The 15,524-nt window shown below is 38.6% G+C and overlaps 1 protein-coding gene across 3 annotated transcripts; it reads right to left on the bottom strand.

Moving 5' to 3' along the window:
- Positions 1-1,961: 1,961 nt before the first annotated feature.
- LOC124137211 (thymidine kinase, cytosolic-like) lies at positions 1,962-13,769 on the bottom strand. 3 transcript variants are annotated; one of them, XM_046503404.2, is made up of 7 exons: positions 13,443-13,751; positions 10,718-10,749; positions 9,935-10,048; positions 8,226-8,319; positions 6,445-6,534; positions 6,015-6,134; positions 1,962-3,026 (listed from the first exon to the last, which is right to left on the bottom strand). In XM_046503404.2, the coding sequence occupies exons 1-7, from the start codon at positions 13,548-13,550 to the stop codon at positions 2,928-2,930; spliced, it is 657 nt and encodes a 218-aa protein (XP_046359360.1). In that variant the 5' UTR covers positions 13,551-13,751; the 3' UTR covers positions 1,962-2,927. The 3 variants fall into 3 exon arrangements, with proteins under 3 accessions (XP_046359360.1, XP_046359362.1, XP_046359361.1); XM_046503406.2 differs by lacking the exon at positions 6,015-6,134 and having other exon boundaries at positions 13,443-13,769; XM_046503405.2 differs by lacking the exon at positions 9,935-10,048 and having other exon boundaries at positions 13,443-13,754.
- Between the last annotated feature and the right edge of the window lie 1,755 nt (positions 13,770-15,524).

Here is a 15,524-nt window from a genome sequence, read left to right as displayed (position 1 = left end):
AAATAAACTCACACAAAGTGAAGGTCAATTCTTACATACATACATACATACATACATACATACATACATACATACATACATACATACATACATACATACATACTTACATACTTACATACACACATACATACATACATACATACATACATACATACATACATACATACATACATACATACATACATACATACATACATACATTACATACTTACATACATACATACATACATACATACATACATACATACATACATACATACATACATACATATATAATCATAGTAATTCACCTCGTATTGTTATCAACGTTAACTGTGGGCAACACTAATTAGGATGTCTCTCCATATGTGTAGTTTACCAAAGTAAACATATCAACTGTGATAACACCATTATCACAGAGATGGGAGCGGCCAGGTAACTTAGCTACTGTTTAAAGCGTTCGCTCCTCACGCGGAAGACCCAGGTCCGATTCCCCACATAGGTACAATGTGTGAAGCTCATTTCTGGCGTCCCTGCCAGATTGGGCTGTAATATTCCTTAAAGCGGCGTAAAACCATACTCACTAACTTAGAGCGGTGTTCATCAAATTACTATATGCAAGTACATATACTTGTATAGATTTGTACAACACAAGAGACACAATACAAGTTGATCATAAATCAAATGTCAAAAAGTATATTGACGGACACCAGCATTATGATATTCACACTGTAAGATCAAATACTACTCAAAACAAGTTAAAGAACACCCACAAGTATAAGTTTTGCAATACAACCACTCATGACTGATTAACCATAGACATATGAAAGAATCGGGTATTCTTTAACTACTAAGAATATTGCTATGACCCGCTACGCTCTGACGGCGTGATGTTTCCATAAAACACCTAATTAGAGCCATAAATTAATCGCAGAAATCCGTGAATTGTTTCAATATCCCCTTAGTCTGTACAATTATTATGTTTAAGTGAATAGAGAGTAAATTTCAACATTTCCTCAATAGGAATAATTTGAAATGTGACTGGAAAAACTCTCTTTTATGAAGAAAAAACACCTATGCCCCACAAAAAAACAGCAACAAAAGCCCATGTACCTCCGGTTTAATGATGTCACTTCCGACTTGGGACGATACATGTCTGGTGAAGTAGAACCATAGTGGCATGCCTCCAGGTACCCCAATAATGAAGTCGTGTGGCAGGAGAGCTGCTGTGCGGATTAGGCCACAAACACTTACTTTCTTTATGAAAATCGTGCGAGTAGTGGTTGCTACCGGTAGAGTTGGACACGCTTACCCATTTCGCACCTGGTGTCAGCACTGATTTTAAGTGATCCATTCATATTCATGTAAATGCCGCCACTATTTTGCCTTTTATACCCAATGGAATCTGTTTCTGCGGATAATCGATTATTTTCTGCCCTTGACGTTTTATAATTAATGAAAACGGCTGTTTGACCGATATGTGTCGAGTTCCTAGATTAAAGGACTAAAGAATTTTTTTAAAGAATGATGCTGTGAGACACTTCCCCCTTTGATGAAAGACATAGAGGATATTTCATGTGTCGAGTGAAATATCTCCTTTCCCCCCGTCACGAGATTCATATTTATTATATACTTTTGGTGTAGTTGTCTGCGGGAAGATTAAATTATTTCATTACAAATGTTAAACCTTCAAGCGTAAATTCTCCCTACATAACACACATGGATGGTTTTCCACCCCCTGTAAGTACGACTAAAAATGTAGTTCCGTCTTTGCTAAATCTTAAAAAATATAAACAAAAGTAACTAAAAATATTTGATGTCACTAAAATTCTTTAGTATAAATTTGGATATGATTATATACAAAATCAACTTCATCAAAAAATAAATTTCAAATCAATGAGGCGGTTGTTCGAAGCGAAAGAATACACGCAATTCAAGTAACAAAATGGCGCTTTGCGAAACGTAAAGTATCGACTGGCAAATCAGAAGAGAAATTCACAGTTTAATACAATTCATTTTCAACAAAATAAACAAACGATAAGAATCGGTATTAACTACATAAATGACCATCTGTCATTATATGACTTGTCAACGTTGAACTGACGTAAATCAACAGTTTGTGTACGAGCTGTCTCGTGTAGGCCAACATAGTTCCGTCAACATGTTATGTTCACTGCAGTGAAATATCAGGTGTTATGTTCACCGCAGTGAAATATCAAGTGTTATGTTCACTGCAATGAAAATATCACTTTTTTCAACTTCAGAAAACTCAGTCTTTCACACTGAAGTATATAATAAACCTGTTATCTCATGATGAAGATTCCTAGCATATAACCATAGCAATAACAGCTAAATGGCACCCAAGTCGATTAATGTCAAAGGAACAAGTTCGTGCAGTGTAACATAGCAGCAAACATAACAACATCTTGAGAAGAAAAATATTTTGGTTGTACGCGAGCTTCAAACAGATCACAGATCACTGAGTACAGTGGGGTTTTTAGTGTGTAGAATCCAGCATGACTTCTGAATGCTCGGATAACGTTTTGAAGCGCTATAAAATAACTTAAACTAAAACAACAGCCTAACCTAGAATATATTATGGCCGTTCCTAAACTACTTAATATCTGTTGTTGCAAAGTTTGAGAAGAAATGGTCAATGCAATTTACTGACATACTTTAATAACAAATAGTTTCTAGGTCTGTATGTATACAAGTCTTGTTTAAATATTAAAAAATATGAATATTATTCTGTGTAATACATAATATGCCCTTTGACTACATCACAGTGGCATGCTTGCCCGGACAATGTTCTTTGTGAAATATATGTCTGCTGAGCTGTATGATGAATACTAAAAGGAAGACATTAAAATAACTGTTTTGTCTCAGACAAAAATCACAGACACCTTTTCTTCCACCACACAGACACGGCTGATCGATAGAGGCGTGGACTACTCAGTCGTGGTGTTGGTTTGTTGGTGAAAACTGTTCCCTCGGAAGCATGCACGACACACCGCTAGATATTTGTCTTTGCCCCCGATCACCTCCACCTGATAACATAAACATATTGTTTAATAATAATCCACGAGGGCCGCAGGGTTTATTATCCCTGTAGTGTTTTATTGTGCGCAAAACAACGACCGCGAGTCGTTTATTTCTTATATAAGATAACAAAATTATGAACAGCTTCTTGAGGGTCTACGACGTCATCAAGTTGCGAGTGTATTCTCGAATCATTCGTGACCAACTCGTGTTATTCCGGGACAAGCCGAATAGCGACTCGTGCCCCTCTCATGGCCATTCTTGCGACCGGGTTCCGTTTGAGCGCAAATGGGCATACCTAAAACAATTGTCAACTCGTTGCGTAATGGTTCACGTATATGTCCCCATATATTATGTTTTTCAAATGCAATTTAAAGCATTTCGGGACAGTATGATTGAACACATTCAACTGTGTCTTGGGTATATTGGGTGTAAAATCAAAAATATGTCTGAGGGATTCTTTGACGAAGAACTTGAAATCATACGCGCATTCTGATTGGTTTGTCGTATTTTCTCAAATAATATTCATCGTTAGGGGGACGAGTCTTCTTGCATGTTACGGAAAGGCGCGAGTGGTGACGAATGTTCTCGAATCTGCAGAAATGACGTAATGATAGAACAATGTTAAATCGCGAAATAACCACTCTTCGTTATTCATTGTTCTTTGCGATTTATAGCGTAGTTCTCTTATCAAGCATTACATATTCAGATATGAATGGGTATTAAGTAAATTACGAATATCAATGTAATAGGGTTTGACAACTGAGGGTAACTCACAAAACAAAACAAACTGACATGCACTACATATAGTTTTATTTTAATTTGCTACAGTAGCATTCGTTTTATTAATTCTGGAACACAGGTATAACAATTTCCCAACTTTTCTCAAATTACCCCACTGATAAGATGTATAAGCGTAACATTTTTTCTATTGAATATTCCAACGTTAATCATTTGATGCAGTCATTCACGTTTGCATGGCGACCTTCCATCTTACACGAATATGTATAAAACATTGTTTTAATAAATATCAATAAATGAAGTTTATTGTCTATAATAACGCTCTGCAATACTGCAACTGTATAAGGCGTTTTATTACAGATGTAGCTTTGAAAGCTTTTAAAAACCCAGCTTATTATATGACAATGATAGAAAATGATAGAAAATTAGATTATACTTTGGATATTTATGGGCGAATATTTAATCCGAAACTGTACTTGATTAAAATGTGCTGATATATTTTATTTGTATTATCTCCATGTCACAGTTGGTGCCCATGGGGATATTATCTATGACATAGTCCTGTATTTCACATATTGTTTACTCAGTAAACTTTAGATGACATTTGTCTTCCTTTTTGACAAATTGTCCTTAGCATATGGTCACCATATTTAGTGTCAAATGCCCCATTGACCATGGAATGAAGCTTTTCCTTAGCTTTGTCGTGTCGGTGTCGTACAAAAGTAAAAAATAAAATGTTTTGACATATTTGAGTTTCTGAGAATCCACATGGTGTTAATTCTATTTGTATCAAATACTCTTGGTGACGATTAAGAACGTTCTTCCTTGATTGTAGTCAGGATTATGGTTAATCTTTGGGATAGAGAGTTGGCGGTTCATTTGTTGGACCCTGCAAACGAGTTTTATGGAGCCTTGGAACCCTGGACCAAAAAGGAATGCACATGTCTTCAGGTTTGAATAGTACTGATTTGTGATTTTGTCAAAACTCTCAAATGTGGCATTATATGATGTGTCAATTAAACCAAGTTCATTGATCAAACAATTGATGCATGCATAATGCACATAATGGTTATGTTTTTTAAGTCCTGTTAGCTGGAACAAACCTTACATGTAGGACAGCCAGACTTTAGATGGCTGGGACAGAAGGGGTTTATTCCGATTCTGTTTTCTCAGTTTGTGCATTCTACCAATGATAACATCAGCCACTCAACAGCTTTGTCTTCTCTATTTGTCCCTGTTTTTTTGCTATATAAGACCTTACTTTTCCAGTGGAGAAAGAATCGTGTGTTCCTTTGTGGTTCTATTAAATTATTCTGACACCTTGAAAACGTGTATTCGATATTTAGTAATACTAGTATTTGGCAAACTGGCCCCAAAAAGCATATAAAGTTGTTCTTTGTATTTAGGCATGTGATAACACAAAAGTCATTGTCAAACACAACAATGACGTCGTTCGGGATCAAATCTCATTCGATGTGTTTCGATTTGGACACAAACACATCTTGTCTGTAATTTGAAAACATCATGGCGTTTTGCACGTGCGTTCCTTGAATGTGGACGCATAGAAGGCAATGTGAACTTCTAGTTGATCACACCTCATGAGTATGCCAGCCTTGACGTTAGAAGAGAGGAACCACGCTCTTGGGATGTTACTGGCTGGTTCATGGAGACAGCCGCCACAAGCCATTTCCACATGTACCAAACGACCATTGGCTGACTCTTCACGCGGTATCAACATACAGGTAGCATACGTGACCGACCCGGACAGGGCGCCGCCAACAACTCAATTGTCGCTTCAGGCACCAAGAGACCCGTGAAGATCCGGGGTAGAATAGGTCTTCATCAACCATTGCTTGCCGTAAGAGGGGATTAACGGGATCGGGTGGTCAGGCTCGACGACTTGGTTGATGCATGTCATCGTATCTTAATTGCGTAGATCGATGATCATGATGTCAATAACTGGATTGTCTGGTCCAGACTCGATTATTTACGCAGTCATATGGCTGGAATATTGTTGAGTGCGGCGTTAAACAACAAACACGCAAACAAACAAACAAAACTCACTCATTCATATGAAGGATCTCTATCTGAAAACGCCCCTTAAGGTGACAGATATGTTCACATTGTCACTTATATATATTTTCTTCTGTACTCATCTTAGTTGCGAAAATAATAATCGTTACATAATGTATATCTGTTGTCTATAACACAGTTTATGTTTAAGGAAGTGAAAGTTACTGTGGCACCATCCTTACCTCTGTTTCATTTCCTTTCCTCTTGGTAAACGATGCCTCGTTGTAACAGTTCATGCAGACAGCCGACAGCTTCATCACATGCTCTGCTAGCGGCACGAGATTCAAGATGTCTCCGAAACCCTGAACATTAATTACGCCATTCAGAGTAATTCGATATGCCGGTTAAATAAAACAATTCATGGCCATCAGACATGCTGGTAACATTGTGTCTATTCAGTGTTTGTTTGCTTGTTGTTTAACGCCGCGAGCTGCTGTCTGTAAAAAATAAAGTCTGGGCCAGACATCCAGTGAACATCATGAGCAGCAATGCCTTTTACGGCAAGCATGGGTTGCTGAAGACCTATTCTACCCCGGATCTTCACGGGTCGACTATTCATTGGACTATGCACATAAATTATTTCTAACTAGCTGTCAGCTATATTTAACTTACCTTCTTCTGGAATGTCGCGTCTAGTGCTGCTACTATGACAACTTTCCCCTTCTCTGCCATTGTATCAGCAAAAACCACCACGTCAGGAAACTGTAAGCAAACCAAGTAAGTCGGGCAACTGCATGTCACGTGCATCCTTGACTAGCCAGTGTATTTTTCTACATTATTTAAGAAATAAACGACGAGTGTGAGTTGGCTATCGTACAATAAAACACTGCGGGGAGAATAAACCATGAGGAGTGCAGTGTTTTATTGTACCATAAACAACGACCACGTGTCGATTATTTCTTATTACATGAGATATCAACATGATGTACAGCCTCTTTAAGGATGATGATAAACTGTACAAGCTTTAAAGATATTTCCCCGTAATTTTATAATGATGACTCAATAGAGTCAGACCTCAGCAATGTCGCACAAGTCCAATTTGTGCACAGGTGGGTATTTCCCGAATATTCTCACAACCCTAACGTCGAATACCTGTACCTTTTCTCCCCAAACCGATTGTCATATCACTCCCGCTTTTGGATGCGATCGTTCGGCCGCCGCATTTATCTGCGTTGCCCAGCTACATCTATTGGGAACAACCCACTTGACACTCCCCTCTCCCTAATATACGACGTCAAGTTGCGAGCGCATGTTCGAATCTCCAGAAATGACGTCATGATAGAACAATGTTTTATCGTTAAATAAACCACACTTCATTCTTTAATTGTCCTTTTCGATTCACCGCGTAGCTGTGTTATATATTACGATACATACCCTGGACCCGTATTTACTAATTTGTATGGCTTATTCATCATGGTTAATTCGATGTCTTATGTAGAATTTTACGACAATTCATCCATTGTTAAATTTATAAAAACGTATTTCATCAATATCCACGGTTATCATTCTTACATTTTCCAAATGAAATATGTATTTCATGCTACGAAACTCAAAGTGTCTCTTCAAATATAACCTCTAGCAATATATTCAATTAGTTCATTTTTCAAATTTCAAGCTTTCCTCTTTGTTCCTTCTCTTGTTATTGAATTATTTTGAATATCGTTGTTCCACATTAGTTGTTAACTCCGAATGGAACTTTGTAATGCACTATGAATATGTACTTAATCCTTGACCCTTGAACGCTATCTTTCATTTAACAACTCATTTAACCCTGACCTGCACCACAAATGTTGTTTGTATAACTATTGTTTAGAATTTGTTTGCTGAAAGCCTGACCTCCGCGTTAAATGTTTCAAACAGACTTAACACGTTTATAAAAAAAATCGCCTAACAACGTGAATGATTTGTTTTTAGTAAGCGTATGCCGTAAGTACTTAGCGAACGACCCCTAGGAAATTAACAGACTAATGTTTCCTTTTAAAATTAAATGAGTGAGGGAGTTCGGTTTTACACCGCTTGACAGTATTCCAGCTATATCACGGCGTGCCGTTTAATGTAAAAGTAAGTGGTCTCAGACGAATACAACTTTGGTGAAACCCACGAGTACTGGTATGGTGCTGACAAGCCTAGGAACATAATCAGGGCGAACCGGGACTCGAACCTACAATCTTATGATATGTTTCTGGTGTTCCCAAGGGATGCAGCTCTACACAGGGAAATGCGGCGGCAGTGCCTCATTCCCCACACCTACACCCCACACCCCACCCCACCCTCTCTCTCTCTCTCTCTCTCTCTCTCTCTCTCTCTCTCTCTCTCTCTCTCTCTCTCTCTCTCTCTCTCTCTCTCCGCGTGCAACTTTCTCTAACAACATTCACTCACTCTTCCTTACTTACGAACTGTCCCTCGTCAATGCCTATGACGTCATACTTCAGCGCCTCAGGTATGAGAGACATCAGCTCATGGGCAGCAGTGGCAGACAACACTGTTCTAAACATTGGGAATAAGGGTTTCATTCAGAAGCTTCAAACTTACAGGAAATTGGACATATTTCACGTTCTGCGAATATTTCCAATACTTTCTAATTGGTTAGACCTGGCAAACATGTTTTGTTTAATTGTTTCAACAGAATGACGTGGTCGGAATTATAAAAAGCAAAATGACAGAAATTATTTTCGAAGACAGTAAGGCGTTAATAATTTTTTTTGATTAAATATAAATGATTAAGTGGTTATAGATTTTACACTTTGACAACACTGCCCGACAAAAGAAAGTATACACCCATGTTTGTTGGCGTCAAAATGATAAACAAACCAAAACTGGTTATTCGATGGTTATGTATTGGATACAGGTATCATAAACTGGCGGCCAAAAGAAACTTAACCAGAGTTTTAAATCACTCCATAGTTTCAAAACAACAAAAGATAGATGCATGAAGTAAAATGTATTGAAAAGATCAAAATCTCAACGAAATCAGCATTTAAAATGATAGGCATACAACATCCGATATTGGCATGACAGTTGCCCGAATTGAGGCAGCAAGAACAAGCTTTTAACGTAATGAACAAAGGGCACGCACATCTAAATTCGATCTAGTTCAATGACACGTCACATCAATAGCGTGTATGAGCACCCCCTGCTACAAGACACGAAAAAACTCCGGCGCACAAAAAAGTCTGTCGTCTAATGACGTCGCGTGGGATAAGTCGCCATTCTTCTTGGATGACCTGGATCAGTTCTTGTCGGACTGGAAGATGTGGTCGCGATCCATGACATCCCGGCTTTCGGTTGAGACGATCATTTTCCAGTGATGGTGATGCTAACGACGTACAGTCCGGGACCACCCCAATCTCTGACGACGATGTTGCGCTGTCAATAACTGTCCTCTGTTTGGTCTGTAAGCCCTCATTCATTGAGTCATGAGTCTCCTGGCCACTGTTTGTCGACCAACCATATGTCCCATGGCTTAAGCCGCTGATGACGTCACCGTCAAGAATAAATTCCGGAGATGCAAAATACGTAATTACCGGTCATCTTTGGGCGTAGTTACCCTGGTCTGTTCTTGGCCTGTCTGATGTCTGCCCGGTCTGTATGTAACATTGCAAAAGGGTATAGCAACAAAGTTCAAGCAATGTGGGAATGGGTGGCCCCCATCAGTATCATACCCAGGGCCCGCGCGCGTTGTTTGGATGTCAGTAGTGGAATTTCTGTGGTTGTTATTTTTTTTATCAGAGTGAGTGTCCATATCATTTATATACCCTTATTGCACGTATAGTTTCGGCTGCCGTTGCGGCACGTGTTTTTCACTTTTTCGCTTGTTCTACAAAAAACCGTAGCCTGAACATCCCTTTCTGTGTAGAGCATTGTTGTGTTTGGACGATGTATTTTAAACTGATTTTGTTGAACTTTCTTTTGGCCGTCTGTCACTTTTTTTGACCTGGCAGATTAAATTGGCATCGTCGACTTTGGCAGAGCGTGCAGGCAAACTGGGTAAAAAACCCAACAGAAAATAGTTTGAGGTTGAACGGATCAAATGTATCAAATAATCAATTTTGTTTGGCTCAATTAGAAAAAAGTGGCTCCGACAAGTAGTCAGCGGTTTTACCTGTCGTGTGTAGCGATGCCATGATTGTCGTAGCGGGTGTCTTTGGCGTACTTCACTATGAGACAGGAGTGGTTAGCTACCTGGTATCTCTTCATTAATCTCATTAATTCTGTGCTGTAAAAAGCAGGGATCGAGAATGCATTGTAAGATGTGAGTTAAGGAATAAAATTTATTATTAAATCAGATCTTTTACTCCAATACGATTCCCCTCTGAAAAGGAGGTCATGTCAGGTGAACAGTCAAGTTTGGTCACCTTGCACGACCTTCTATAGAGTTTCGTCAGATCTTCATGAAGGGAGGGGCCATATCGGAGTGAAAGACGTGACCTTAATTGTGTGGCGTGAATGTGTGACGGAAATGCTTTGTTGTTTTACGCCGCAATCTGCTATTCCAACTATGTGGCGCCCCCCTGTAAATAATCGGGTGGACCAGACAAGCCAGTGATTGATTATGTAAGTAACGTCCCAAGCTATCGGGGTACTATGACACTCAGCCAAGACACTCAACCGATGCCCTGTTGGGGACCTATTCTACTCGTGAATCCCATGGGGCGGTGATCGTTACCGCCTTTTTATTTTGTTATGCTACTTTGGTTCTGAACATGTGTCAACTATCTATGTCAGACCATTCGTTTTATATGACCTTATTAAAATAATACTATTATAACAAATGTCGTCAAATGTTTGCATGAATATATACTTTATTATTTCATAATAAGAAAGTACAAGAGCGTTAAATTTGACGCGTTTTGTTAACGATGATAATCCGAAACAATTCACTTACGTTTTGCCGGAGAACATGGGTCCAAAGATTATCTGAAACAAATTAGAAAATATTATAATATTATTGAAATGTTTGGAACAAAATACATGTATACATGCAATTGTACATGTATCATACAGCCCACTAGAGTTTACAAATGTTACGTTGAGGAACATTTTAAACTGTTTGTGAAATTTATCAAATAACGCCTCATTTATTATTTATGATCATTGACTTGCTTATGGTTACTTTTGCCATAGTTAAAAACTTGGATTTGATCATGTCTTTAAAAAAAGTTGAAACAGCCATTGCAACCCTTCCTAATGAACTTGGAAATGTGGACAGAGTATCAACAGAGTCAAATACATACTGACGGCTGAAAGACATGAACAAATTTGAGTTTTCAAAATTTTGGAGTAAAATCAACCGTGGGCAAGTCAATGAGCATAATTTGGCATTTAATTATATCAAGCGGTTCACCAATTACACTGTAATAATAGAGCTTATTAATCTCGTGTGGTTCCACACAAGGAATGCAATATGCGAGGGGTGATTGGTTATGCTCTGAGCCAAGACGTGACATCAAGATATTTGAATGATTTATTTTTCAACGCAGTTCCTTTCCACGTTGATATGATTCTGTCAACGTTGAAATCCTTCTCTTGGCTGCCGTTCACGTTCGCCATAGCTGCTAAGACGTCATCGTTCAAGTCGAAATGGGTTCCGGCAAGAGCGTTCTTCGTGTTTAAAAATAGATGGAAGTCTGGCAGGACAGATATGGAGAATAAGGTGGGACTATCTTCCAATGATTCAAGATTTCAAGATTCAAGATTCTTTATTCAGTATTTTGGGCCATGTGGCCTAGAGTACAATTGCAAATACACTAATTGCTGCGTCACGTGATGTCAGGAAAATAAATACAAGTAGTCTTATTTCACATTAAATACATGATTTAAGTATAAGGCCAAAGCCTTTACAATGTTGATATTTCTGGAGTTGAGAAGATTACATAAACTGGGATTATCATGATGGACATTGGATAACCAAGGCAAATAGTGGTTTCTGACAGAAGAATATTTTGAACATAAAAACAAAAGATGAAATTCATCCTCTAATTGCCTCCCTTTACAGTGGGTACATAGATATAAATTCAAGTCTTCATTTGTATGTTTTGACTTTCTTAGCATGTTAATCTTAAAAACCGTGTAGCGATATTCTGAATTTACAATATGCTCTCCTGAGTGATTTATTCGTGAGATTATTGATGTAAAATTCTGGCTGTAAAAGTGATTTCAAATTTGCAAAATGAGACAGATATTTTGATGAAGAAATAGAGTCATGCCACTCTTGAGAATACATATCACTCCGCCTTTGTTTTATTTTTAGTAAAAATAGATTTTCATCGCCAATAAGTTGAGAGATCCATACAAATGAAAAGCCTGAAGAAAACAAAATATATCTTACATCAGACACCCAGGTGTGTTTATCATTATCATCTAACTGTTTAAGTAGATTGTAACATTGTTATGGATGTTATGGATATCGACATGGATTCATACGTAGCAATCTCAATCAGTATTTAAGTACCCTTATTTTGCTAAACACGAACATATTTAATCGCCCAGTTTCACCAAGAATAGCTTTATTAGATGCATATTTTCCGATACAAAGATAGTTTTTAAAATAGGACGTATGTACTTTTTCTATACATTCATAATATTTTGCCCCCCAGATTTCAGCCCCATAAAGTAATATAGGAGCAATCTTACAATCAAACATTGTACAAGCTGTTTCGAATGTTATATAGCTATTTCTTTTGAAAGCATGATAAATGGCTCTAGTGGCTTTAGAAGCCTGTGATGCTAGGTTTTTACAGGCCATTAGCCAGATTAGCCTTGAGGAGAAAAATACTCCAAGATACTTGTAGTAAGTGACAAGTTTTACATTTATAGAACGATAGGACCATTTTTCATTTTTTCGTATAATACCATCGTTTCGGAATACAATTATTTTTGTTTTATCAAGATTCACACTTAGGCCCCAGGTAATGCAAAATTTTCTTAAGATATCTAATTGTCTTTGTAGACCAATAACTGTATATGAGAACATAGTCACATCGTTGGCAAAAAGTAGTAGCATAATATCTTCAATACTTTCTGAAACAAACACACCATGACAGCACGTTTTGTAAATGTCAGTTACAAGCTCATTAATAAAGAAGATAAACAAAAGTGGGCGTAAGATACAGGTAAATACCAGACAATAAACGACGAATATTATGCTGCACTTTTGAGTCAATTACGGGATGAAATTAAGACTAACAGACGTTGAAAGCTGATGATAATTTCTTAATTTCCACACTTTCTGTGATAATGGAATGGAATCGTTCCTGGTAAATACCTACTTATCTTGCAATATGTGGATATACCGCTATGACATCATATACTGTCAATAACAAAATATTTCACGCGCTTGCTTCTATATGAGGCTCAGAACTTATCAATAATCACTAGTATATACCTTTCAGAATTCAGACGTGAAAGTTCGTCTCAGCGAAAACTAAGGTTAATTTTTCACTGAAAACGTGAGGCAATTGTGAAGTCGTTGATAGAATAAAACTTATACCAGTTTATAAACCAGATCATTCATAACAACCAGCTTGAAGCTGATAAAATGTCACAAAAATAGTTGTGTAGTACAATAATGCCCTCCCATCATGACACTGAAACTTTACCAAAGCATTTACCTGAATATGCCCTCTGTGGCTGGTAACTGCCGTTGGTGAAGGGATCAGGTGATTTGTAGACATCATATTGATATATGTTATAGATGTAGCGAAACGTGCTTGTTCCATAATAATCACAGTTAGTCTAAAGCTCTAACAAGTGTGATCCACTGACATCGCTATGCTCCGCCCCGGATCACGCCCACTGAGGTTCTAAATTAGGCGAACATGCGACTGGCAGCAACACGGAACACAGAAATGTGCACGAGTTCGCTTGTCGCCCGAGGTTAATTAAATAAGGTACACATAAATGGTTTACGGGTTTTCACACCACTTCAGGGACTAGACAAAACAAAGATTTTGTGGTCTTCGGGGGTTTCCACATCACACCAGGAACGTGAAACCAAAAACACATATGGTTTAGGCGTTTTCACACCACACCAGGGACCAGACAGCACAAACATATATGGTTTACGGGTTTTCACACCACTCCAGGGACCAGACAAAACAAAGATTTTGTAGTCTTCGGGGGGTTCCACGTCACACCAGGAACGTGAAACAAAAAACACATATGGTTTACGCGTTTTCACGCCACACCAGGGACCAGACAGCACAAACATATATGGTTAACGGGTTTTCACACAACAGCAGGGACCAGACAAAACAAAGATTTTGTAGTCTTCGGGGGTTTTCACGTCACACCAGTAAGCTGAAACCAAAAACACATATGGTTTATGGGTTTTCAAACCCCACCAGGGACCATACAGCACAAACATATATGGTTTACGGGTTTTCACACCACTCCAGGGACCAGACAAAACAAAGATTTTGTGTTCTTCGTGGGTTTCCACATCAAACCAGTAAGCTGAAACCAAAAACACATATGGTTTATGGGTTTTCAAACCAGACCAGGGACCATACACCACAAACATTTATGGTTTACGGGTTTTCACACCACTCCAGGGACCAGACAAAACAAAGATTTTGTAGTCTTCGGGGGTTTCCTCATCACAACAGGAATCTGAAACCAAAAACACTTATGGTTTAAGGGTTTTCACACCACGGCAGCCACCATACAGCACAAACATTTATGGTTTACGGGTTTTCACACCACTCCAGGGACCAGACAAAACAAAGAATTTGTAGTCTTCGGGGGTTTCCTCATCACAACAGGAATCTCAAACCAAAAACACTCATTGTTTATGGATTTTCACACCACAGCAGCCACCATACAGCACAAACATATATGGTTTATGGGTTTTCACACCACTCCAGGGACAGGACAAAACAAATATTTTGTAGTCTTCGGGGGTTTTCTCATCACAACAGTAATCTGAAACCAAAAACACTGATGGTTTAGGCGTTTTCACACCACACCAGGGACCAGACGGCACAAACATACATGATTTAAAGGTTTTCACACCACTCCAGGGACCAGAAAAAACAAAGATTTTGTAGTCTTCGGGGGTTTCCTCATCACAACAGGAAGCTGAAACCAAAAGCACATATGGTTTACGGGTTTTTACGCTATTGCAGGGATCAGACGGCACAAACATATATGGTTTATGGGTTTTTACACCACACCAGGGACCAGACAGCACAAACATACATGGTTTACGGGTTTTCACACCACTCCAGGGACCAGACAAAACAAAGATTTTGTAGTCTTCGGGGGTTTTCTCATCACAACAGGAATCTGAAAGCATGAACACATATGGTTTACGGTTTTTCACACCAAGGCAGGGATCAGACGGCACAAACATATATGGTTTACGGATTTTCACACCACTCTAGGGACCAGACAAAACAAAGATTTTGTGGTCTTCGGGGGTTTCCACATCACACCAGGAATCTCAAACCCAAAACACATATGGTTTATGAATTTCACACCACACCAGGGACCATACAGCACAAACATTTATGGTTTACGGGTTTTCAAACCACTCCAGGTTCCAGACTAAACAAAGATTTTGTAGTCTTCAGGGGTTTCCTCATCACAACAGGAAGCTGAAACCAAAACCACTTATGGTTTACGGGTTTTCACACCACACCAGGGACCAAACAGCACAAACATACATGGTTAACGGGTTTTCACACCACTCC

The sequence above is a fragment of the Haliotis rufescens genome, unplaced genomic scaffold, assembly GCF_023055435.1.
Source record: "Haliotis rufescens isolate VD_foot unplaced genomic scaffold, xgHalRufe1.0.p SCAF_11, whole genome shotgun sequence".
Taxonomy (NCBI): domain Eukaryota; kingdom Metazoa; phylum Mollusca; class Gastropoda; order Lepetellida; family Haliotidae; genus Haliotis; species Haliotis rufescens.
This window is presented reverse-complemented; position numbering and strand designations above follow the sequence as displayed.

Coding starts and splice junctions, on each gene's coding strand:
- LOC124137211 (XM_046503404.2), bottom strand. CDS start 13,550: ATGGAACAAGCACGTTTCGCTACATCTATAACATATATCAATATGATG. Junction 6,535..8,225: donor GCATTGACGAGGGACAGTTC/GTAAGTAAGGAA, acceptor GTTTGCTTACAG/TTTCCTGACGTGGTGGTTTT. Junction 6,135..6,444: donor ACGCGACATTCCAGAAGAAG/GTAAGTTAAATA, acceptor ATTAATGTTCAG/GGTTTCGGAGACATCTTGAA.